General features: G+C 44.0%; 1 protein-coding gene across 2 annotated transcripts; it reads left to right on the top strand.

Moving 5' to 3' along the window:
• Positions 1 to 5,694: 5,694 nt before the first annotated feature.
• MATN3 (matrilin 3) lies at positions 5,695 to 24,768 on the top strand. 2 transcript variants are annotated; one of them, XM_084792228.1, is made up of 8 exons: positions 5,700 to 6,028; positions 9,670 to 10,236; positions 13,132 to 13,257; positions 15,193 to 15,318; positions 17,341 to 17,466; positions 19,817 to 19,942; positions 22,218 to 22,328; positions 23,842 to 24,768. In XM_084792228.1, exons 1-8 carry the CDS (start codon positions 5,737 to 5,739, stop codon positions 23,895 to 23,897), a joined length of 1,530 nt encoding a protein of 509 aa, XP_084648354.1. In that variant the 5' UTR covers positions 5,700 to 5,736; the 3' UTR covers positions 23,898 to 24,768. The 2 variants fall into 2 exon arrangements, with proteins under 2 accessions (XP_084648355.1, XP_084648354.1); XM_084792229.1 differs by lacking the exon at positions 15,193 to 15,318 and having other exon boundaries at positions 5,695 to 6,028.
• Positions 24,769 to 26,310: the final 1,542 nt, after the last annotated feature.

The raw sequence follows: 26,310 nt of genomic DNA, 5'->3' as shown, positions 1-26,310 counted from the left end.
TAGCTATTTTAGCAAGTGGGATAACTTTTATAAGTGGGTGGTATTTGAACTATTTCCAGCAAGTTAGGTAAACTGTAAATTAGCTGGTTTTTGTTTGTTTTTTAATTGACCTGCCTGCTTTCTCCCCTTTTAGCACCTGGCACTCAACTCCTTTACAGCTCATACCATCCTGCCTTTGAGTCCCTAGGTAGCAAACAATTTACATATACAGAAGTCTTACATCTCCGTCCACAACACTTACTATTGTCAAAGCTGAGTGTGAAGAGAAGTAACTGGTTACTCAGTGAAAACAACTGTCTCCAGTGATAGATGGTTTTCTAAATAGATCGGGGATAGCTGGCCAGTGGTGGTACATGCCTTTGATCCCAGCACTGGGAGGCAGGGGACAGCATGGTCTACAGAGCTAGGTCCAGGACAGCCAAGGCTACACAGAGAAACCCTGTCTCACCCTCCCCACCAAGATCAGAAATGTGCCTACGTAGATACTACATTGACATTTAATATTCTTGGACTGTAAAACCAGAGGTCTTTCCGTTGATACACATTTTTCACTCCTGTGTGAGGAAGCAATGATCCTTTTTCCATCTGTGATTGCTATGTCCACAGTCATCACAGAAGTTACTTTGTTCACAGTCTAATTGTTTCAGTGTGCCCTGAAACCAAAAGATGCTATGTCATTTTCAAGACTCCTTTTTTTTTTAAACAGTGGTTCACAACCTTCCTAATGCTGTGACCTTTAATAACACTTCCTTACGTGTGGTGGCTGCCAACCATAAAATTACTTTTGTTGCTACTTCATAATGTAATTTTGCTGCTGTTAGGAAATGTAATCTAAATATCTGACATGCAGGGTATATGATATGTGACCCCTGTGAGTCATGCCCCACAGGTTGAGAACCACTTCTTTAAAAGCCCTTACAAATAGAGCTGATCTAAGGACAAAGCTTCTTTGTTTTTTGAGGTTGCTTTGTTTTCTAGAAAAGCTGTGACTTGGGTTTTGAGAAAATAATGTAGATTCAAGATGAATGATGCTAATTAATGTGGGATTCTAAGCAGAGAAGTGGGGAGGAGCACAGAGTTTGGAGTCAGAGGGCTAAAATCAGTTCCTGTCTTCACTGGATCATTCACTCTGACCCTGTGAAGTGTATTTAGGATGAGAGGCTTCAGTTCCTGCCTTACCCTGACCTAGGTACCTCTCTTGGTTGTTCTGAGGATCAATCGAAGTAACAAACAGGAGGGCTGGGTGCCTACAAATCACTCTGCAAATATTATCTTGAGGTGTGCAAGAGAGCAAAACGTGACTGACCGGGGAATAGCCAAGGCGGAGAAGAAAAGTATTTGGCCTAGAAGCCAATGAAAGAGTGACTTTGTTTCTTGTCTGTTAGAAAGAAACTTTGAATCTTGCTGTCATCATTCATGATGGTGGCCCCCCAAAACCTCATTTATATTCATGGCTGACTCACCAACGGATTCTATGGCTTAGTAAGTAACTCAGACTACCAAGAGTATCATCACAGACTCCTTCCTCCTGTGATCTTATGTGCTTATTTTTGGTTAAATAGTTAATTATCTCTTAAAGAGAAGATTAATCATAAAGATGACGTAGGTATCCATTTAATTAGCCTTTGCAGCATTGTGCATTCCTTTCTCATCTGGTAGTATTTTTTTCTTTGCTGGAGAAACTTCCTTTGACATGTTTTACAGTGATTCTGATGATAATGGGTTGTTTGTTTTTGTTTTGTTTTATATATGTCATGTCTTTATTTTACCTTTGTTTTCCAAAGCTATTTTTGCAGGGTATAAAAGATGCTGTCTTACTGTCTTGTGCACATTGTTTCTAAAGAGAAATATACTGACTTTTGTTCTACTCTGTATAGAAAATTTCCACCGCTGGGCAATTCAAGCATTTCGTAGCACTGATTTCCATCAATGTTTTTAGGGTGTTCCTTAAGTTGGCTTTATGGTCTTAAATGTTTCTTGTGCCTGGAGTTCACTGAGGGTCTCGGATCTGTGGGTTTGTGGGTTTCATCATGTATGGAAATTCTTTAGCCATTATTTCTTTATATGTGTTTTCTATTCTTCCCCATCCCTCCTTCAGGTGTCCTGTCTGGCTAGAAAAATAAAGATATGTTTCCCATGGGTGATTTAAGGTCATTCTTGAGAGTTGGATTAAGCAGGAGATGTGGCTGTAAGATTTGGCAATTTAATCCCCAAGGTACCAGAGGATGTCAAGGCTGTGACATGCCTGTGTAGCCAGGGTGAATAGTGGAATTGAAAGGAGGGAGACCTGGTTACAGGGTTTTAAATTATGAACTGTATCTTATAAATATAAGAAGGGGGGAGATGTAGAGTTCACTCTTGGAAGTGTTGAGCCGAAAGTGCTTTTGTGATCTTTAACCAGAGAGTTCCAGAGGAGCATTCCAAATTAACTCATGGATTTGGGAGTTAGTAATAGAGAGGTGGTAGCTGAAGTCTACTAGTAGATAAAAGTTCTACAGTATAGTTCTTACATTATAATCCAGGGAAGTACATAGTGGGCTCAGCAGTTAAGAGTGCATACTGCTCTTGCAGAGAACTAGAGTTAAATTCTCAGCACCTAGGTGGAGGCTCACAGTCATCTGTAATTCCAATTAGCAGGTCCTGTTGCTCTCTTTTTGGCCTCTGTGGGTACCAGGAGCTCATGTGGTGTGTGTGTGTGTGTGTGCGCGCACGCGTGCGTGCACACATACACACACACATATACACACACACAGGAAGAACACCCATATATACAAAAAATAAAAAAATCTTATCCAGGCATAGTAGCACATGCCTTTCGTCTCAGCACTTGGGAGGTAGAGCCAGGCCAATCTCTGTGAGTTCAAGATCAGCCTGATTTACATAGCTAGATCCAGGCTAGCCAGAGCCACAGAGGCCCTATCTCAAAAGATAAATAAATAAAAAATAAATAAAAATCTATACAGAAACATTAAGACAAAATAGTTTTAAAGAAATCTACCCATAATTTATTCCTTAGTCTTGGTTAAATAATTCAGGATTTTATAGTCGCTCACAGGCATCTATCAATCACACCATTATCTTGATCTTATTTTACCCCAGTGGGAGCCTGGTGGTGGTTGAGGAACCAACACCTTACTGGAGAAGGTCAAGGAAGGTTACTGTGTAGAGCTGATGCTCAACACAGAGCAGTCTGTTGTCAGTCAGTGAGATGGAACAGAGCAAAGCCTTTTCTCTGAGAAAAAGCAGAGCCAGGCTGTTTATTCTGCAAACAGTCTATCACGCCTGTTGATCACTGGGCTGCAGGGAGTCCAAACACCAGCTCTGTTCCAGGAGCCTCTGTCTTCTGGCATCCCAGTCTTATCTTTGACCAAGAGCCTTTGTGAACCAAGGTTCACTTTCTGAAAGTTGGCCCGTGAACATTTCAAGTGTTGCCCTTGTGTTCCTGGTTCCTATACTCAAGAAAGCATCTTGTGTCGTGACACAGCTCATCTCTTCATCTACTGCCCTACCCCCACCCCTTTGAGACATCTTGCTGCCTTTGAACTTGATTATGTAGTAGGGGATGACATTTAAACTGCTGATCTTCCTGCCTCCTCAAGTGCTGGGATCACATCAGCCTGCCTGGTTTGCATGGTGCTGGGGATCAATGCCAGTGCTTCATGCATGGTAAGCAAACACACTACTAACTGAGCTGCATCCCCAGCCACTTTCTCTCTGTTCCTTTGTGTGTGTGTGTGTGTGTGTGTAGCTAAAGCATGGGTTGCTTACGTCATGTGTGTGGAGGTCAAAGGACAACCTCTAGCGTAGTTCCTGACCACCAACCTTGAGGCAGGCTCTCTCTGCTGTGGGTGGGTGTGTCTCACCGTAGGCGTGCTGGGATTACAGATGGCTGCTGCTGCATCCAGCTTCGTGTGAATTCTGAGGTTCGGAATTCAGGCCTTCATGCTCGTGTAGCAACTACTTCACCCACCGGAGCCATCTCCCCAGGCCAACACTTCTTATAAAGCCACTGATGCCGCAGTTTCCCCTGGTGAACTTCCTTTAGGCACACTTACTTTCCAAATGCTCTACCCTTAAATGTTATCCCTACCAGACCTTGAGGATTAAGGTCTCAACTCTTGAGCTTGAGGGGTTCCCGCCCGTTCGGGCTTCCGCAGTGTGTTCACTTTACTGTGGAATCAGATTCCACAAGATCTCGCTTTGTAACATTGACATTTTATACCCATTAAACAAGCCCAGCCGCCTGCCTTCCCTATCTCCCAGGAGTCACCATTCTACTGTTGCGGTGCAAAAAGGTTTTGACTACTTTAGATACCCTATACAGAGCCTTTCCAAACTTGCCTCCTTGTGACTGGCTTATTTCACCTTGCGATATGTCCTCAAGGTTCGTCCATGTTGTAACCTCCATAACAATTTCATTTTGAAGGCATACTAGTATTCATATATGCAGTGCACTGGCTAGCTTTATGTCAGCTTGACACCAAGCTAGAGTTATCAGAGGACAGAGTGTCAATTGAGAAACTGGTTCTATAAAATCAGGCTATCGGACATTTTATTTAGTGAGTGATGTGGGAGAGCCCAGCCCATTGTGGGTGGGGCCACCCTGGAGCAAGCTAAGCAAGCCAGTAAGCAGCACTCTTCTGTGGCTTCTGCATCAGCCGGTGTCTCCAGGATCCTGCCCTATTTGAGTTCTTGTCCTGACTTTTTCAGTGATGAACAGCGATGTGGAAACGCAAGCCAAATAAACCCTTTCCTCATGTTATTTTGGTCATGATGTTTCATTGCAGCATTAGTAACCCTAACTAAGACATGCAGATACCATCTTCTGTGTATCCGTTCATCCCTTTTGGCCGTTGCATAATCTGTAGGAGACATGATTGTCAGGTCACCATGTGTGTGGATGGTAGAAGGGCAACAGCTATGGCACAAAGACTGGATTGGCTCTGTTGAGACTCATTCATGCGCACTGCATTTGACGATCCAGCTCAGCTTTCCTCCCCTGCTTTTGGAAGCCTTCCTACCCACACAGGTCACTTTTCTAACCCACCTCTTCCCCTTAGCAGTATGTTATCTGTGCTGCTTCTCTCTCACAGAGGACTGAGGGGTTTCCCCAAGCCCCAGCAGTTTCCAGCCTGTACTGCCTGCGGATCGCTTTTCCAGAGAGGAAGCGGGTCGTATTCCAGCAAAAGGAGGCTCTCTGGGGAAGTGTATGTTTGATTTACTATTCCTGGTACTATAAGTTTAAATGTTTACGGATATTTAAAACTGGGATGAAAGTATCCTATTCACGATGCTAGAATCTGTGAGGCCTATGCAAAAAAAAAAAAAAAAAAAGTGAGCAGCAAAATTTGGCTTTCTTGTCTGGAGAAAGGTGTGTTGTGTGAGACTCTTGCTCTCAGCCTGAAGCTGAGTGGGTACAGAATCCAGGGGATTGTCAAATACAACTCTGGGGCGCAGAAGTGGCCTCACAAGAGGGTGGAATAGGAGTCCCCCTACCCCAGCCCGGTTTTACAAGGAGGCAATCAGCCAGGAGGCACCGAGCCTAGCCCACCGGACTAGGCGGGCAGTGACCACCGTGCCGCTGGCCGCCTAGCCCCAGACATTCCGCTTCTGCCACTGGAATGCGCAGACAGGCTTCTTGTTGGCCTTTGGCGGCTCCCCGGCCCCTAAGGCATGGCCTTCCAGGGGGCGGGGCGGGGCGGAGCCCTAGGAGCGGGACCTTTAAATTGGCCCCCAATGTGTGGCCCCGCGCCCGTACCTGACCCTGAGAGCTCCGGCCGTTTCCAGGCTCAGAAATCCCGGCAGGTCTCCGAGCCCATTATGCTGCTCCCAGCCCCCGCGCACCACTTCCCGGGGCTTCTGCTGCTGCTCTGGCCGCTGCTGCTGCTGCCACCCCCGGCTGCTCCTGGACCTTTGACCGGCGCAAGTGTCCGCCGGCTGGGGACACATGTCCCTGGGGGCAGCCCCGGGCATCTCCCTGCTCTGGCGACTCCCACCCGCGCTCCTTATTCCGGGGCCCGAGGTGCAGGTACAGTGGGGCAGGTGGGGGACGGCTTCGCGGGAGAGAGAGCCACAGCCCTGGCTGGAGGAGGGAGGGCGGGCTGGCTGGGACCCCTGGAATGCAGCATGCCACACCCCAGCGTCAGGCAGGCTGGAGGAAGCATCCCGGCAATCTTGCGCAGAAATTGAGGGTCCCACAGCGCAGGGGCGGGGAATAGGAGTGAGGGTGTAAGGTCATGCGCAGGATCCCGATAGCATCTGGTATCTTTGCAGGTCAAACTTCCATGAGATTTGGGAAGAGAGCATCGCACACCTGTAGGAGAGCCAGCCAGGGAGTAGGAAGGGGGCTCCCAGCTCTACCTGGCCCGGATCTCTTAACTAGGGAGAGCAAAGACACCCTGTTTGTAGTAATCTGGAAACCATCTGTTTTGTGATCACTGTGTGTGCCTTTCTCGCTAAGAAGAAAAGGTCTAGAGGGGATGCAGGGTCTGGAAGAAGGACTACTTAGCGCAGGTGGATGGAATGCCAACTGGGAGGGAAAACCAAGCTGTGGAGCCCAGGGAGGGCCCTGAACTCCAACCCATGCTCCGTTGATTTCCCCAAAGACCCAGGCAGGTCTGGTCTACAAACAACAACTCCATTTTACTGTTGGCTGTTACCACTGTCAAGACTGGCAAAGGCTGGCAAATGTGTGGACTCAATCTCTCTCTCCCTGCCTCTGTTATATGTAGCCCAGGCCGGCTTCCAATTCACTAGGTAGCCAAGGATGACCTTGAACTTGTGCTGGGATTACAGGCTACAGGCGTGCACACTGCACCCTGCTTATGTGGTACTTGGAACAGAGCCCAGGCAAATACTCTTTTACCCGAGTTACATCCACAGACCCCTCTTTTTTTTTTTTTTTTAAAGAATCAACCTGTTAATTGTGGGAGTGATCTTAGAAAACAATGTGGTCCCTTGCTGAGGGAGTAGGGATTAAAAAAAAAAAAGCTGCACGATCACAGAACTAATTGTTGCCACCCTGCCCAAGATTCCTGTATTACTTTGCTTTTACTCCCACAACAAATGATGATGGAATTGAGTAGCTTAAATCAATACAAAGTATTGTCTTACAGTTCTGTAGGTTGGGGGCTGACACTGTTCTCCCTGGACCAATATCAAGGTGTTGGCAGGGCTTGCATCCCTGTCCTTTTGGGAGGGAGGGACCAGGGAGAGTACTTGCCAGGCTTTCAAGCTTCTTAGAGGCTACTGTAATCCTTGGCTCTGCCTGGTCTTCCCTCTTCAAAAAGAGCCACGGCAGCTGGAGGTCATCTCACATCTGGGTCACTTGGGCCTCTTTTAGCTGACCTCTTCCACTTTTAGGAGCCTTTGCAATTCTATTGAATCCATCTGAAACAAATTGAGGCTAACTTCCCCATCAAATGCTCTCTGGTCGCAGCTGCAGTGTCTTGCCATGCTCAGCAGCATTTGTGCGCGCCTCTGGAACAAGGACTGGAACTTAGTCTGGAGGAGTTATTCTGCCCATCACACCTCAGAGCTCCCAACCCCAAATAGAGGATTCATTTGGGAGGCGAGTAGAATCCGGCATGTTTGGTTACAAGAACACACTGGTTCATAGAGACAGCACTTGGGGGTTGGTGTAGGGTTGAATTACAAAGCTTGCGCCACCATGCCTTCTCCTTCCACTCCAACCTATCTATGTGCAGGCGAGATTTTCTACACCATTCTTTTTCCTTGTTCTTGATTCCTGGAAATCTTGAAGGAAATTGTGGCGTGGTCTAAAGGAGTGATTTGTAATTGCTCTTGACTTTACCCAAACACATGACATATGGCGTCTTTTGGGTGGTGGCTCTAAGTCAACATGCAAATTTTGGCTGGGCACATGAGATAATGTTGACTTTTGTGGGGGAAAACTTTGCCTCAGTGGGAGCAGCTGACGTGTACTGACTGGAAAGGCCGTAGGGTTAGGAGGCAGGAGTCACGGAGGCCAGTCGTCTTACACCACTGCCTCTCAGACCTTGCTCCTCCCAAACCTCTACCTGGTGTGTGGAAAGCAACCTCTGCCCTGCCTAGTTCACAGGAACCCTACAGTGCCTTTCAAAGTAAGGTGCTGTTCTATTAATGGAGTACATCCAGCTGATAAAAGCAAGAGGTTCAAATTCCACTCTTTGAAAATGGAACTGAAAGGCTATGCATGTTGGTACATGCCTGTGACCCCACACCTGGAAGTGGAGGAAGTGGGATGGTGAGCTCAAGGTCATCCTTGGCTGTATAGTGAATTAGAGACTAATGTGAGCCATTTCAGAGAAATAGTAAATAAACAGATAGATAGATAGATAGATAGACAGACAGACAGATAGATGGATAGATACATAAAAAACCGAGGGGGCGGGGTTGCACCTCAGTGGTAGAATACTTGCCTAGCACACACAAGGCTCTGGGTTTGATCCCCAGCCCTCAAAATGAAAAACAAAAAAACAAAAACAAAACAAAACAAAACAAAACCAACAAATAAAACTCAACCATAACAGAAGCAAAGATCTCTATTCCAGACAAAGTCTTTCCTCTCAGAAAAAATTTTAAGAGTGTATTTCACTTGCTTTTTTGATAGTACTTCCCTATCTATCTTGAATTTGCTTTCTTCCTTCTTAGCCTCCTAAGTGCATTGAATACAGCTGGCACCACCACTCACAGCTAAGAATTTGTTTTGGCGCTACGTACTGACTGAGCAAGTAGCATCACTCTGTCCTTTTATGAAGAAATGAGGAGCCTTGACAGACACCTCTCAAGGACCTCATTTCTATGCAGGGCTGCGATGTGTGTGTGTGTGTGTGTGTGTGTGTGTGTGTGCGCGCGCGTGTGCGCGCGCGCACGCGCGCGCATGTACATGCGCATGCTTGTGTGTGTGTTGGGTGAAAGTGGAGAATGGCTTGAAAAAGAAATAACTGGATTCTCTCCAGTTTAGTGCTAACATTGGACTCAGTTTGGGTGGGTGAGAGAGGGCTGTGCAAATCAGGTTGAAGGAAGCAATAAAGACTAAAGGGAAAAAGTGGCCACGAGCATGTGTTGAGTTACTGGAAGGCACAAGGTAACTTTTGTGTAGAGAGAATGTAAGAGCTTTGAAGCCGAGGATTCTTCTTTTCCGCCATCGTGGCAGGCAGGTAGGCAAGTGACAAGTGAAAAAAGTGCAAAGAGAAGTGGCCAAGGGCATTCAGGGAAACTGTGAGAGATATCAGGCCATGGCCTCTGCTTCTTAAAAACAAGATATGCTCCCAAAGATTGACACATGCGTGCGAGCTGAAAGTCCTTACTTCATTGTCTCAGCCAAGTGCCAGGGAAGGGCTGCTGTCCCTTCAGTGCCAGGAGTTACAAGGACTCTCAGAACTGAACTTCAGTGGGATGGTCTCCAGGCAAAATGTTGGGAGGACACATGTTTCCATGTGAATTCTCAGTAGGGGATTCTGAAGGCCTGGGTGTTTTTAACCACTCCGCGGGAGGACGGCTTCCTTCCGGGAAGGAAGCAGGCAGTGGTACTGCTGCGATTAGGGTATGCACAGGGGCCTGGCTTCCCAGAATCCCTGAGTTCTCTGGGAGTGAGGACTGTCCCCTTTCTGATCGGGGGTCTGACCGCTGTTTAGTCTTTTGTGTGGCCCACACCCTTCTTTGCAGGTGTTTGCAAGAGCAGGCCTTTGGATTTGGTGTTTATCATCGACAGTTCTCGTAGCGTCCGCCCTCTGGAATTCACCAAGGTGAAGACCTTTGTCTCCCGCATCATCGACACTCTGGACATCGGGGCAGCCGACACGAGGGTGGCTGTGGTGAACTATGCCAGCACTGTGAAGATAGAGTTCCAGCTTGGCACCTATTCAGACAAGCAGGCCCTGAAACAGGCTGTGGCACGGATCGCACCCTTGTCAACAGGCACCATGTCAGGGCTGGCTATCCAGACAGCGATGGAGGAAGTCTTCACTGTGGAGGCGGGAGCGCGGGGCCCCGTGTCTAACATCCCCAAGGTAGCTATTATTGTGACAGATGGAAGGCCCCAGGACCAGGTGAATGAGGTAACTGCCCGGGCCAGGGCATCTGGTATTGAGCTCTATGCTGTGGGCGTGGACCGGGCAGATATGGAGTCCCTCAAGATGATGGCTAGCAAGCCCCTGGACGAGCATGTCTTCTACGTGGAGACCTATGGCGTCATTGAGAAGCTCTCTGCTAGATTCCAGGAAACCTTTTGTGGTAAGTCGGCTAGTCTGAGCTTTCAACTAGCAAGGATGTTATAGATGAGACGTTGTGTACCTGGAAATTGTCTTTTAAAGAGTTTATTTTTAATTATGTGTATTGTGTGGGCGTGTGGACATGAGTATGGGTATTAGATGAGCCTAGAGACTTCAAATCCTCTAGAGCTGGAGTTGCAGGCAGTTGTGAGCCACCCAAGAGGGGCACTGGGAACCAAACTTGGGCCTTCTGCAAGAGAAGTATGTGCTCTTTACTGCCAAGCCCCCTGGAAAAAGCAGTTTACTCATATTTTAGATGTGTGTATATGGAAATTTTATGGAAGAATTAAACACATGCAATGCTTTTTTGGTGCCTTTTTTTTTTAACCAACCTAAACACATGGTGTTGGTTTACAAGTACAAGGCTGTACTATATGCAACTTGGTTTGCTCATAAAACCTTCATGTTTGTATTAGACATGCTAAGTTCTGGAAATAACCAGAATAAACATTCCTACCGCTCCCTGATGGGGCCAGAAATAAAGCCCAAACTCAAGATGTGTCTCCTGTCCCCTCTACTCCAATTTGAACATTCCACGCCTCCACGAGTTTTCCTCAGCTTTACATTTTCAGATTTAACAACAGCTCACTTGTTCTCCTGCAGATCCTGGGGTGGCATCTGCCCCTGTGTCACCATCTGTGTGCACTTAATGAACACTCATTTTCAGATCCGACTCTTTCTCTGCTTATTCTTTTGTGGAATAATCGGATTAGAGACTGGTTCATTTAAGGGACTGATTCATTTAAGAGACACAAGAAGTAGATTACAAACAAATCTTCTGTTGATCTTCTATTCTTTCTTTTGGATAGAGTTTGAATATGAACATGCTAATTTTATTAGAGCTTTTAATTTTTTGTTTTTTTCATGATAGGGTTTCTCTGTGTAGCCTTGGCTGTCCTGAACTCACTTTATAGACCAGGCTGGCCTCAAACTCACAGTGATCCGATTGCCTCTGCCTCCCGAGTGCTGGGATTAAAGGCGTGTGCCAACACCGTCCAGATAGAGGTGTGGTTTTGTTTTGTTTTGTTTTGTTTTGTTTTGTTTTGTTTTTAGCATGAATTAATCAGGTGCAACAGTATGAATCTATTCAGTGCTGGATTTCCACACACCTTCATCAGGATGTGACCTGGGTGTGGTATTAATATGCCTGTGACCCAAGCTCTTGAGAGATGGAATTCAAGGCCAGCCTCAGCTATATCCTGAATTTGAGGCTAGCCTAGGCTACATGAGACCCTGTCATAAAAAAGAAAAAGGAAAACTATAAAAGCTTTAAAAAATAGAATTATGATTTGTGGGAGTCACATTTTAAAAAAATTATTTGGAGATGATTGTTTGAAAATCTCTATAGAATTGTTGAAGCAAGTGTGGACTCCTTTCCAACTTGGGTGATTTCTAAACAGACGCTTTCTGCCACGTGCATTCTGTATCTATTCATATTGACCACCAAATACGAAGTTAGAGGTAGCTCGTGCACCCTTCTGACACCATTAAGTAGTTGGAGGAGAGACAGGCACATGAGCCAGAAACCACAGCTGTAAATATCAATAGGACTTTCTATCTAAATGAATGTGGAACCCAGAATCATCAATTGGTAGGGAAATGGGGCATGAAGTCTTGGCCTCATCTCAGCCAGACCTGGCTGGGCTCCCCTGTCTTCCGTGTCCCGGGACACTAGGCCTTCACAAAACAGCATTGGCTACGATGGCATCTACTTGGCATTTATTAGGTTCTAGAAAGAAAGTAGCTTTCTTTCTTTTTCCCAGAAACACCCCTCAAGCTGTGGGTGAGAGCCATTTCTGACAGGACTCTGGTCTGTGGCTTATGCTGGGTCTTAAAGTTAGCAACTAGGGGTGGTCTCAAAGGCTGTAAAGTAATAGTGGTGAGAGGCAATCTTTTACCCTTGTACAATAGACCTGCTTGTTCTGGGGGTAGGGGGAATGTCCTCTCTGGAAAAACCAACTGAGGGGCGGCTTGTTGTAGTCAACAGGCTGGAAAGATCATTCCACGAAAAGGCACTCCTTGGGAAAATATTAGCCTTGTCCTATTGCCAAGGGCACTGGAGGCTGGGTTACCTGCCACAGGAGTGCTAGCCTCCTCTAACAGGCCTTGGTTTTGTAGAAATGACTAAATTCAATGATTCATCTTTTAAAACGCATGTGTGTGTGGTGGGGGGTGGGGGGGGAGGCAACCAGGAGCAAAAGGGTGGAAATGCGACGTCGCTGGCATCATCTCAGCTTTCTTTTTTTATTTCTTTGTATTTACAGTTTGAATCCAAAGAACCCAAGTAGATATCTGGGCTGTAGACTCATGTGGGCATGGCAGAGGGAGGCTGTTGGGCCATGGCCTTGCGCTGGTTGCATGCTCGGGCACATCTCACTGGCCAAGTGTGAGTCAGTTCCAGGTGGATAGGCATGCTTGGGTCCCAATTCCCTTTAGGCACAAAATGTGGGACTGTTGTGAACCAGGTTTCGGCTACACTGGGCCCTCCAGCTCATAGAACTCTTGACAGTACTTCATTATTTTTCCTTGACTCTTATGGTCGAGAAGCAAGAATCTGTTTTATGGATCTCCAATTCAGCCAAGCAAAACATCATGCTACCTGATCTGTGGAAATGTTTGATTCCAGCGGCTCCAAATTCAGACTTTCCTTTCTCTTTTGAGAGATGGCATAGCAAGATCTATAGTAATCTGCAATATCTCGAGTCAAATGTCTGACAAAACAGAGGCTTTTAAAAATTAATAATGAAGTCAGCATGGAGTCTGAAAGAAATATGGAGGACAGTGTCTTTGGAATAGGAGGAAGCATCTAAAATGGTTCTTAGGCATTGACGTCACCACTGTACTTTTTTTTGCCTAGCTCTGGACCCGTGCGTGCTTGGCACACATCAGTGTCAGCACGTGTGCATCAGTGATGGTGATGGCAGGCACCACTGCGAGTGCAGCCAAGGATACACCTTGAACTCAGATGGAAAAACATGTTCAGGTGAGGTTTCCTCAGGGTACTGTGGCTGGGTGGGAGTTATTTGATGCCTCTTCTCCAGGGAGGGGTTTCCATTAGGCTTTGATTCCACCTTCTTTTCTCCTGAGTGCCTCCTGGCTGTTTTACCACTGTTCAGCAGCTTTCCTTAATAGAGACCATGAGAGAAAAGGGAGAACCTATTCAAGGCAGCCTAGCACAGGCTTTGTTACTATTCTTTGTGTGTGTGTGCGCGCGCGCGCGCGTGAGCGTCAGCTGGGTGACACCATTAAAAGCACTGGATCCAGAACTTAAAAAGAAGGCCAGGTGTGGTGATGGTGATGGTTGCACACACCTTTAATCCCAGCACTAGGGAGGCAGAGGCAGGCGGATCGCTGTGAGTTCGAGGCCAGCCTGGTCTACAAAGTGAGTCCAGGACAGCCAAGGCTACACAGAGAAACTCTGTCTTGAAAAACCAATCAAATCAAATCAAATCATGTGCACATGTCTGTGTGTGGTTATGCACATGTGGGTACAGGTATCTGAGGAGCCTAGAGGTGTCAGAGATCCCACTAAAGCTGCAGTGGTGGCGGCCCACTGTATGCGCTGCTAGGAGCTAAATTCAGATGCCTCATGACATCTTCATTTGTATGTGTCATTCATTATACTTTGTTCTCATTACTTTCCCTCCCTGCTACCTTCCTTGGTGCTCCTTTCTCCCTAGCCGGCTCCGCTCCTTCCTCCACTTTAACGCTCCCTCTGCTTCCCTATGGCATGCACTGTACTGTCCTCTCTATTTCTCACCTCCCTTATGATCTCTCACAAACCCCTTTCTTCCCCCCCACACACATAAACCACACACATCCAATTTTGAATCTAGATTCCTCATATGTGAGAAAACATGCAGTATCTTTCTGAGTCTGCTTTCTCTTTCCCCATGGTTAGCATGGTAAGTTCCAGGTGTATACATTTTCCTGCAAAAATCATAATTTCCGTTTTCTTTACATCTGCGTAAGATCCTGTTGTGCATCCATACGACGTTTTCTTTATCCATTCATCTGCTGGTGGACACTTTCTGTCTTCTGGGAATAGTGTAACTATAAACATGGGTGTGCAAGTACCTCTGTGTTATGTTGACTTAAGGTCCAAACTGTACTTAGGCTTTTCTTCATTACTGTTCTTAAAGAAAAACATTAATTAAAGGACAAGCGAGGAAGAAGGAATGCAAAACTCTTAGAAAGTTTCCTTTATTTTTAAAATATATGTTAGTTTATAAATTTATATGGTTATAACACACACGCAGACACACAGACAAACAGACACATGATCCCCTGGTACTGACAATTACAGACACTTGTGAGTTGCCATGTGGATTCTGGGAATCAAACTTGAGTCCTTTGGAAGCACAACCAGTGTTCTTAACCAGTGGATCAACTTTCCAGGCCCGGATCCAAAACACTCGATCCTTCTGAATATTCAATAGTTTCCTGGGTTTTATTTTATTAGAGATGAGCATCCCAGTTACACCTATTACCATATACACTAGGACACTGGAAGTAGAGGGAAGTGCTGAGGGCCCTGACTCCACACAGAGTCATTGGAGAACAGAAATTAGATTTTTTTCTCTCTTTAATACATAAAGAGTTTTTGTGAGGAAGAAAACAGAGATCGTTTAGTTCAAACTGCTAATTTTATGGATAAAGACACTGAGATGCAAAGAAGGGGAGAGGCATGTATGTCAGTGGTTCTGTCCGTGAAAGAACAAGACCAGAAGGTGGCATCCAAGTTACATCAGTTGCCCTTTCCTGTGTCCACTCCCTCTGTTAGTTGTGTGTGTGAGTGTATGTGAGTGTGTATGTGTGTACATCTGTGAGTGCCTGTGTGTCTGTAATAATGTGACTGGTGTGAAGTTGTGTACCTCCTTTCCATGTGTTCACATTTGCCATGATCATGTTCTCACAGCCATTGATAAGTGTGCCCTCAGTACACATGGGTGTGAACAGATCTGTGTCAACGACAGAAATGGCTCTTACCACTGCGAGTGCTATGAAGGTTATATCTTGAATGCAGACAGGAAAACTTGTGCAGGTGAGTGGCTGTGTACACGTTCACCTGCCGATCTACATGGTGTTGAAGGGAAGCCCACAGCTGGGAGCTTGATCAGTTTCCCACTTTTGCCACCCTGGGAGTTTTCTGCTTCTTTTCTTTTCTTTCTTTCCTTCTTTCTTATTGATTGATTGACTGTATTTTGAGACAAGGTTTCTCTGAGAAGCCCTGGTTGTCCTGGAACTCTTTCTGTAAGACAAGGCTGGCCTGCCTCTGTCCCCCAAGTGCTGGAATTAAAGGTGTGCACTACTAGACAATTTAGTAAATGATCATCAAATAACACCTTACAAAACACCTACTGCTTACAAAGGAAAACATTGCTGGTGTGTGGAGGCAGGAGGATCATAAACTCAGTTACCTCAGCTACGTAGGAGTTCAAGGCTAGCCTGGGCAATATGAAACTCTGACTCAGAAACCTAAACCAACACAGATACACTGACAGACACACAGACACAGACATAGACACACACACACACACACACACACACACACAGAGAGAGAGAGAGAGAGAGAGAGAGAGAGAGAGAGACAGACAGACAGACAGACAGACAGACAGAGACAGAGACAGAGACAGAGACAGAGACAGAGACAGAGACAGAGAGAGCGCAAACACAAAACAGTTACTAACTCTGTAGTGGGGAACTTGGTAGACATTGTAGCTACATAATGAGAGATCAATGTTTACATCACTGGAGATGACCTCACTGACAGCACCATCTGACATGGTAGCACATCTGGCATATTCTTGCTTAAAATTTAGAACCACGAGGAAACATCAGACAGACCCAAGGGGAGAGAGAGTCTCAGTTCATAATATTTTCCAAATACTTCTCAAATGTGTCAAAGTTGTAAAAGCAAAGGTAGACTGATGACATGTCTCAGGATATGACAGCTTCATGTCATGTGCCATCTTGGCTTGAATCCTGGACCAGAAAATGGACATTTGAAGAACAACCGGAAACAGCTGAATGTTGAATGTAGATTAGGAAACCACACTGTGCTGATGTTTTGTTCATCACATTAGACATCTAAATTGTTAGCATTTGGAATTAGATGAAGTACGTTTTTCAAAAGTCTGAACTCACCTTAAAATTGAAAGTTTAAAAGTTAAAAAAAAATAGATTAAAACTGGTTATGGTGGCTCATGGCGATAATTCTGACATATGGGAGACGGCCAGGAGGGCCACTGTTCATTCTAGGCCTTCCTGGGCTATAGATAAGATGCTTTCAACGCCCCCTCACCAAGATAGGTTAAAATATGTCAGTGCAAAGTCTTTCCCCTTCTTTCTGTGTGTGGTGATACACACGTGCAATTTCAGCATTCAAGACTGAAGATTTGATGCCAGCCTTGGCTACATAGTAAGACTTTGTCTCAAAAACACCTCAAATGTGTATCTCTACTGTATATCTGTATGTATGTATGTATGTATGTATGTAGGCATGTATGTATGTATGTAATCTATTTATCTACTGATCTAGCTATGTCTATTCATCTATCTCTCACAAGGAAATACATCAAATAAGGAGTTACGTCTTAGGTTCTCATTCTCCTTAAGTGAGTTATTCTCCTTGGGGCTCTTGTACTGTATTTAGGAAATGAAAGAGTGTTAAAATAGAAATTCCCCAAATCCTAATTCCTCCTTTCCCCTGGGTCTAGTGTAATTAGCTGCATAATTAGCTGGTTTATTTCTGGGCTGGAATAAGTACAATAAACCGAAAAGGAATGCATTAAGTATTTATGAGATGCTTAGGTTATAAAAAGCTCAACATTGACAACATTGAAAGAAGAACTGAGTAAAACAGTGGAGAATAAATTATCATGTGTGAAGAATTTTATTAAGTCTGCTAACTTCTAGCTAGAGCAAATAACACTGGCAGCTTTGCCTAGCCCCTGGCCAGCTTTCCCCTCATATATTTCTAGCTGTTTTCGAGCAAGCTTCTATCTATGGGTAATAAAGGGCTCTTTGAATTTTAAAATCTTACTTTTGGACCTTCATCTGGCAGCTCTGGATACATGTGCTTCGGGTACGCATGGTTGCCAGCACATTTGTGTGAATGACGGAGCCGGCTCCCATCACTGCGAGTGCTTTGAGGGCTACACTCTGAATGCAGACAGGAAAACGTGTTCAGGTAAAGTCCATTCAACAAGTCCTTTCCTATTTGACTCTTCCCATGGTGGTAAGATCATCCTGCAGTTCACCATAAGAGAGGGTCCTCTCTGAGTGTGTGTATGTTGCTTAAAGACTCAGGCTCAGACATCTGACCAGTTTGCATGTTTAGGCACACATTGCTCAGTGTGGTTAGTGAGCTCACTGGCTTTTACAAACATAGATCACTTCAGGAAATTACTGGGAAACATGTAGGGAATAGGGAACATGAAGAAAGCTACCCAGGAAGGCTTTTATAGCTGTGTACACTGGGGACTTTTTAAGCATACAGAGGAAGTCAGCTGTATAGTAACTATTTGGTGTGATAGGTTGAACTGATCTTTCTCCAGTTAAAACTTGGCCTGGGACTTTTCTGTAGTGCTGATCCTCAAGATGGATTCTTTCAGCAAAGGAGGCTTTGTAAAGGTTTGACTTAGATCCACACAGGCCTTCCAGAGTGCTGGAAGTGGCACATTCTTGACCGTTCCTAGCTGATCAATCTTCAGTGACTCAGAGCCTTGTGACTTGGCTAATGAACCCCTGCCAGGACCATTAATCCTCATTAACTTGATTTAAACTTAGGGTAGAACAGGGCAGCATTTATACACATAAAAGCTCTCCCTTTGGAGAGGCACTCCTTGAGGTGCTGGCCCGTCAGCGCTTTTCAGAGTTTTATCCACCTTCTCTTCTTCCTTGGGGGAACTAGATATGGTGGGACCTTGTCAAGATAAACAAAGGGAAATGGCACATTATTGGATCCTTATTTATTTATTAAGACAGAGTCTCCTTCAGCCCAGGCTGGCCTGGAAATCAACTATGTAGTCCGGTTAGCCTCAGTATGCAGTAACCCCAAGGGTTGAGCATGCAGGCATGTACCATCAAGCCCAGCTCTTCCTCTCTTTAAGAAATGAAATCATAAGCTGGGCATAGTGGCACACGCCTTTAATCCCAGCACTCGGAAAGCAGAGGCAGGCGGATTACTGTGAGTTTCAAAGGGGGGGGGGACAAGGGAGAAATGAAATCATGATTCTAATCCAAGCCACTATAGACACTGAGGCAGGAGGATTGCGATCAGTAAAAAACTATGAACACATACAGCTCTGGCCCTTGTAATAGCAGAGGAAGAATCTGTGTCTCTCAGGAGCCTTTCTGAACTCAGCTGTTGTCACTTTGTTCTAGGCCATCTAGACACAGGGCTGGTGTGGCGCTCTCTTCTGCTCTCCACTTAAGTTTGGGCAGACTCTCTTAGTCTCTGAAATGCTATTGATGTGAAAAACAAAAGTACTTCACTATTTAATTGAATATATCGTAGTTAATCTTATTAATTTATTGTTTTTCTTTCAGAGAAGGAGAGGGAGAGGAGAGAGAGAGAGAGAGAGAGAGAGAGAGAGAGAGAGAGAGAGAGAGAGAGAGAGAGAGAGCAGTAGGGAGGGAGGGAGGGTGAGAGAGAGAGAGAGAGAGAGGGGGGGGGGAGAATCTGAGGCCATCAGTGTTTTCTGTTCACATCATTAGGTGTCAGCGGTTGGTCTTTAGGCAGTATAGTCCCCCCCCCCTTTTTTTCGTATAGCACCAAACTTAGCCCCACATACCACGTGATGTCTGTATTAGTGATTTGCTTTGCTGCTTTGACAAAATGTCTGAGCAAAGCAATGGAAAGAAGGCGGGAAGGGAAGAAGGAAGGAAGGAAGGGTTTATTTTGTTCACAGTTTGAGGGAATAGTCCGTAATAGTGGGGAAGTCAGAGTGGCAGGAGCTGGAGGCAGCCGGTCCTCGAGCTGGATACAATAGTCAGCAAGCAGAGAGGGATGAATGCTGGTGTGCAGCGAGCCTTCTTTTTAGTTCAATTCCGGACCCCAGGGCACCGGAACACTGTCACCCACATTTAAAGTGGCTCTTCCAATCTCAGTGAAGCCAATCTAGAATCTCCCTCACAGACATGGTCCCCGTGATTGTCTAGACTCTTGTCAACCTGACACGGCTCACTACCACAACCTAGTAGATTGTTTTTGGTGATGATCTATAAACAGCATTGGTAGTTTCAGAAATGCCTAAGGTAAGTGCCGCACTACCACTGTGACTCAGTACAATGGGCAGGAGAGAAGAGAAGGCTGCTCAGCCACCCGCAGGAGCACAAAGGGAAGGAGTGGCCAAGTAACAGATCAGGCCAAGGGTGTGTGGCACCGGGAAGCAAGCCACACTTTCCCCTGGAACACAGGACTCTGGGTGACTACTGAAGACTTAGTTGCCAGTGCTGCTTTGTATTCCAGAAGTTTGTGTTTTGTTCTCTATTTAAGTAACAGGTGAATATTTTTTTTCCTGCATGGTTTGGGGCAGTCCGAGATAAGTGTGCTCTAGGTACCCATGGCTGCCAGCACATCTGTGTGAGTGATGGAGCAGCATCCTATCACTGTGACTGTTTCCCTGGATACACCTTGAATGATGACAAGAAGACATGCTCAGGTGAAGACTGGCCCTTTAAGTAGATTTTATTCAATGGAAAAAATCTTGGAGAAAGCCGCTTTTCTTAAAAAAAGTTATCATGTTGATTTACTGTCCTGTGCTCTATGCTCTGCCTTCTGTAATTTGATCCTATTCTCTTTTTCATTTTTTCCCTCTAATTAATGTCTTGAAGTCTGTTTTTGTGTTGTTTTGTTTTGCTGTTACGATAAAATATGCATAGCATCAAATCTATTATCCTAATCATTTTCAAATGTACAGTTCTGTGGCCACTGTCCCTACAGTTCATCTCTGGAATGATTTCACCATCCATCCCTGCTCTCTGCACTCACAGAACACTGCCTGACATTTCCCATGCCTCTGCAGACTTGCCAGTTTTCCACATTGCCATCAGGGACTGTGATAGGCTCCTTAGGTCACTTGAGGGGAATGCTGCCATTTTAACAACTTTCCAGAGCCTTTAGTACAATGGGTGCCTTTCCACTCATGAAGTCTTCTTAATTGCCTTCAACAATGTTTTGTAATTTTCAGTATACAAGTCATATACTTAAAATATACCTAAGTGTTTTATTAATTTTTTTTATGTTCTAGTGAATGGATCTCTCTCAATTTCCAATTTTGCTATACCCCTGTCCTATACTTTTTAAAGGGGTATTTTAATAAGAATATCCCAGTGAGCACGTGGCTGCATAGATCTTAGTGTCTATTAAGCAAGAGCTCTGGACTGGTTAGTTACCCATCTCATACGCTGTACAAGGATGGTCGGCTTGTGCCTGGTGTCTGGCAGGTACTTTCTGGCCAGCTGTGGGCAGGAGACTTAGTAGTTGAAGGCCAGCTTTGACAGTCCAAGACTCTGCTTCAAAAACTAAGTAAGGGCAAGGAGAGGTGACTGTAGGGAAAGTGAGGATGTGGATTCAGATCCTCAGCACCCACTACAGAGGCAAATGTGGAGGAACATGCATCTAATCCTAATGCTGGGAAGGGGAGGTAGACTTGGAGATAGACTTCTGTAGGCTTGCTGGCCAGTCTGTGAGCTCCAGGGTCAGTCAGAGCATCTGTCTCAAAATATAAGGGGGGCAGCAATAGAAGAAGACACCTGCCCCCTGGCCTACACACACCCACACATACCCACACACACCCATCCACACAAACACACACATATATATACATACAAGTACAAACACACATACACACACACACAAACACACACACATATCCACACAAACACACACAAATACAAACACACACGCACAAATGCATACATACACACTTACACACAAAAACATATTCATACACACAAACACACACAAACACATACATACACACAAACACATCATACATACAAACACACACATACAAACACATACATATGTACATACATACAAGCACACATGCACACACATAGGTACATACACACAAATATACATGCACACACATACACACACACACACAGAGTGGTTTATCTAGATTGGCTATCAATATAGCTCTGAATTTTTAGCTCCAAAGTATGTAAGGGTAAAAATTATACTTCTCAATTCAAATCATTCAATAGAATAGCAATCCTTTGTAGGAAATCACAAACAGCCTAGTTTTAATTGTTGAAATATTTTGGCTATACAAGTAGATAACTGTTGTCATGTTCATTCCTTAAGGAGGACCCAGTAGCCCGGGAAGCCTGGCTTCTTTCTGTGTTTGTGGCTTCTCCCTAGGCCAGTGGCTCTCACCCTTCGTGAGGCTGAGACCCTTTAACGTGGGTCCTCATTTTGTGGTGATCCCCAACCATAGAATTATTTTGTTGCTACTTCATAACTGCAACTTTGCTACTGTTATAAATCGTGTTGTAAATATCTGATATGTGACCTGGCAAGACTCACAAACTACCGCTTGAGAACCACCACTGCACCAGGCACCTTTAAAAAGCTTTATGCAATGGCTGATATCTGACAATGACAAAAGCATGGGGAAAAATACAATGAACTCTCAAATAACCATCATCAGGTTTTGACAAACATAAAAATTTCCCCGATGTTTCCTAATAAAGTTTTCTGTGAAATTAACATTAATAAGCATTTTCCCTCTTCTGTTTGCTTTATATAATTTTACCTCCTGAAAAAAATGCATTACATAAGTGGCAAAGTTGAAGTGGATTGTAGATTTCCTGATGTGCTCTCATTCCTTTATTTTGCCTCTTATGCTTCTATACCTTGCCCCCCCATCTCTGCCCCCCCCCCTTTGTTGTAGTCATCTGTGGCTGTAACATCTTGTCCATTGTCTTCAGACATTGAGGAAGCACAGAGCCTCATTTCCATAGAAGACGCTTGTGGCTGTGAAGCCACGCTGGCATTCCAGGAGAAGGTCAGCTCCCATCTCCAGAAGCTGAACACCAAACATATCCTTTCTGCACGGTTTCCTTCCTTTTCCTCATCTTTTCTTTGTTTGGGACAGGGTCTCAAACTTGCTATGTAGATGAGGATGACCTGCAGCTCGTCCTTTCTACACCTTCCACGGGCTGGGATTACAGGTGTGCCCCACCACGCTTGGTTTTATAATGGCTTCATGCAGGCTAAGAACACACTGTACCACCTGTGCTACAAACCAGACCCTGTCTTCTTTAAAAAATTATTTATAATTTTTGGCACATTAATTGTACAGCAATAAATATAATATGGCTGTGGCTTCTAGAAGCCAACCCAGACACTACAATTGAGCCAAACATTTTAGGATATTTTACTAGCAAGCATCTTATTCGGTGCTTTAAGTTGAGCAAGGCAACACATTTGAAAAGGATTCAGAGTTCTTTTTCAGGGGTCTGATAGACCATTTTAACCCATGCAACACTTAAATGTAAAAACTACGTGTTTCTTTTCCTAGCGCTTTTAATAGCAATTTATGCACCCAATTGAGCTCTTACATAACAGAGCAATTAAGCTATGATTCCTTAAAGTACTTTTTAATATTAATTTTTATTTCAGTTGCATTGTTGTTTTGCCTGCATGTATGTCTGTGAGGGTGTCAGATACTCTGGAACTGGAATTACAGATAGTTTTGAGCTGCCATGTGGATGCTGGGAATTGAACCTGGGACCTCTTGAAGAGCAGCCAGTGAGTGCTCTTAATCACTCCAGCCTATTCAGTAACCTCTTAACTCAAAACCTTCATATGTCCAGGAAAACAAATCAGGGGATCTGTGGGATGTTGTAGCTCAGATGATACACAGTTATGCAATTTGGCAAGCTAAGATATCAAAAATGGCTTTCAAAATGTAACTTGACACTGTCTCGGCAAATTTCAAAGCTGGTACTCAGGATGCTAGCTCTGGCAAAGAGCTTTATCTCAGCATAGCTCAAGTTAAGGACTCTGTTCTTATATATCTCAGAGGAATGGAATTCAGGCTAGGGTAGGTATGACCCAGGAGTGTTCAGATTTTGAGAAGGGTACAGGCAGCATGAAGGAGTCAGCACCCACGTGTCTCCCGTGCCTGAGCCGGTGCGTGTGGTTAACTAGCATTCCCTCTCCCTGTGTTAGTATTGCCGTTTTTCTCACCACACAAGGAAGGAGGAGTCTGTCTCTTCCTTCATCTACTGAAGTCTGTTTCCAAGAAACGTAAAATCTTTAGAGAGCCAAACCAAGGGACAACCTTTAATCAAGACTTCATAAGCATTGCTCCCCACTGAGAGATGATGGTCCAATTAGATTTTCAATGAGAGAGAGAGATGGGGGGAGACCTCTGCAGGAGTGTAATTTGCTGATGAATTTTTGAATTTTAGAGTAGGCTTTTGATGAGAAAATAGTTTCGTTCACTTACAGTGGAATATAGTTGTCTTTCGTGTTGAAGCATTGCAAAGTGTGCTTATACTTTCTAATGTGTAGAAACAAGGTGCCTTGGCCTTAACACCGAGCCACTTGACAACATCTTGAAGACGCTGCAAGTAACTGAAAATGGACAAACACACCGTTAAACTGCTCCTCGGATGAAATGTGGAGTGTTCATCCTCTTGCACACTTTATCCCTAATGTTCTTGCTAATAATCTGCCATCATAAATGCTTGACTATTATTTGGTAGACAGTATGAGGGTTTTCTGTAGAACCAATGTCATTTTTAAGGAAATAAATGTGCAGACCCTTATTAAGAGCATAGTCTTTAAGCTATGACTGTGAAATCATTAATAAGATGAAAAGTGAAAAGCTTATCTACTGGTTGAGCCATTTAAGTTTTAAATGTTTATATTAGTAAGATGATCTTACTCATAAAACTTTAGGTTTAGTTCTTCTTGGTAATATTTATACTACAAGGAAGCCTTATTATTGAGAGTGCAAATTTTATGATTTACACATAAAAAGTTCAAATAATTAAACTGAGATAAATATATTTAGAATTGTTTTGTACTTCTGTTTTTTGCAGGAATATTATTGAAAGTACAAAGCAAGTGATTTGTAACACATGTACCTAAAATTAATTTACACAGATTGTTACATGACACACTTAGTCCATTAATGTCATAGGAATGAACAACTTAAGGGAACTGGATGGGAACTTAAGGTGCTAAGATTTTTGCCATGAGGGAAAAATCTGAGTTCTATCTTTTTGTTTTAGCGTGTAATAGGCAAAATTGCATATTTATAAAATTACTTAACAAGCAACAAAATATAATATTATGTTTTTAAAAAGTCAGTAGTAAGTCTAATTTTCTTCACTCAAAATATACCAAACATATACTTTTTACCTGCAAATTACAACTTTTGGGATGAAACAGTTCTTTAAATTTTGTGCTACTTGATTTGTTTTGGTTTGTATTATTCCTAATATAATAAAGGTTTCTATCATTCTATATTGATGTCATGGCTGATTTTATTTTGGTGATAGTTGTTTTTTCCCTATTAAACATTGAACTGAATGAATAATTCTTGAATGTATAATAATTGTGAAACTGAAAGAACAAAATGAGGATACCCTTCCAATAAGTTAATTGTTGAGGCTTAAAATGTTCAGGGTAAATGGAAAGGAAATTTCTAAATAAAACCAGTGGAAAAAATTTAATTACAGGTGTGTGTGTGTGTGTGTGTGTGTGTGTGTGTGTGTGTGTGTGTGTGTGTGTGTGTTGGTGTATGCATGCACAGGTGCTACAGTGCACATGTGGAAGTCTGAGGCTAAGTTTTTGGAACTGGTTCTCTCCTTCCATCGTGTGTGTTCCAGTGATCCAGTTTGGTCGTCAGGCTTGGAGGCAGGTGCCTTTGCCTGCTGAGCGAACTGCCCAGCCCCTCATTGTGACATTTTTAGTCATATATATAAAATGAATGAACTTTGATTATATCCAGCTCCATTTCCTATTTCAACTCTGGTATTTTCCTTCTGCCCCTTCTCTAAACCACACCTATATTTGTGCTCCCAAATGTGCCACAAATGAAAGGAAAACGTGGTGCTTGTCTGATTTATTTCACTTAACTTGATTTCCAGCTCCATCTGTGCACCTGCAAATTATATTATCATCTTTTTCTTGACGGCTGAATAATAATCCAGTGTGCTACCTTTTTTTTTTTCTCCATTGACCGGCACCTAGTCTGACCGTGCCACTTGGCTATTGTAAATGATGCTGTGTTAAACATGGATGTGCAGACATTTCTATTGTATGTTGCCTTGGATTCTTTGGGTATGTAGCCAATTGTGACATGTCTGGATAATAAGGTAGAGCTATCTCTAAGTTTTTGTTGTTTTGTTTGTTTGTTTGTTTGAGGACCCTCCATACTGAAAGCAAAACCACGCAAGACTCTAAACTTCTAGAAGGGGTGAGACAATAGACTGAGGACAAAGAGTTCAGAGTTCAAAGGTTGTGTGCTTGGGACAGGGAAAGACTCGAGAGGGGAAATTAACACTTCCGTGAAAACCCGTGCTAGATTAAATAAAAACAATATCGATAGCTGCATACTATGCTAAAAAGGAAAACCACAAATAATAAAAAGATGAATGAGACCAAATAGTTCCACAGGAGTGGCTGTACTTGAACTTCTAGATTTGGAAACTTTGTTAACATTTAGATACCTCAAAATAATAGCAGGGACATGGGGAAATGGCTCAGCGGCTAAAGAGCTTGCTGCAAACACGAGGACCAGGGGAAGCCAAAGGTCGGAAGTAGGGAGGAAGTCATCCTGGAGTTCACTGGCTGGGCAGTCTAGATCAAATTGTAAGTTCCAAGTTTATCGTGAGATCTTGCCTCAGAAAGTGAGATGGAGAGTTATAGAAGGCAGCACATGATGTGGATCTCTGGTGTACACACACACACACACACACACACACACACACACACACACACACACACACACACACAAAATGAGGTTAAGATGTATTAAAAAATTAAGAAAAATATAGAAAAATC

This window comes from Acomys minous (assembly GCF_964271855.1).
Source record: "Acomys minous genome assembly, chromosome: 8".
Taxonomy (NCBI): Eukaryota; Metazoa; Chordata; class Mammalia; order Rodentia; family Muridae; genus Acomys; species Acomys minous.
The sequence above is the reverse complement of the archived record's forward strand: the minus strand, read 5'-3'. Positions and strand labels throughout refer to the sequence as shown.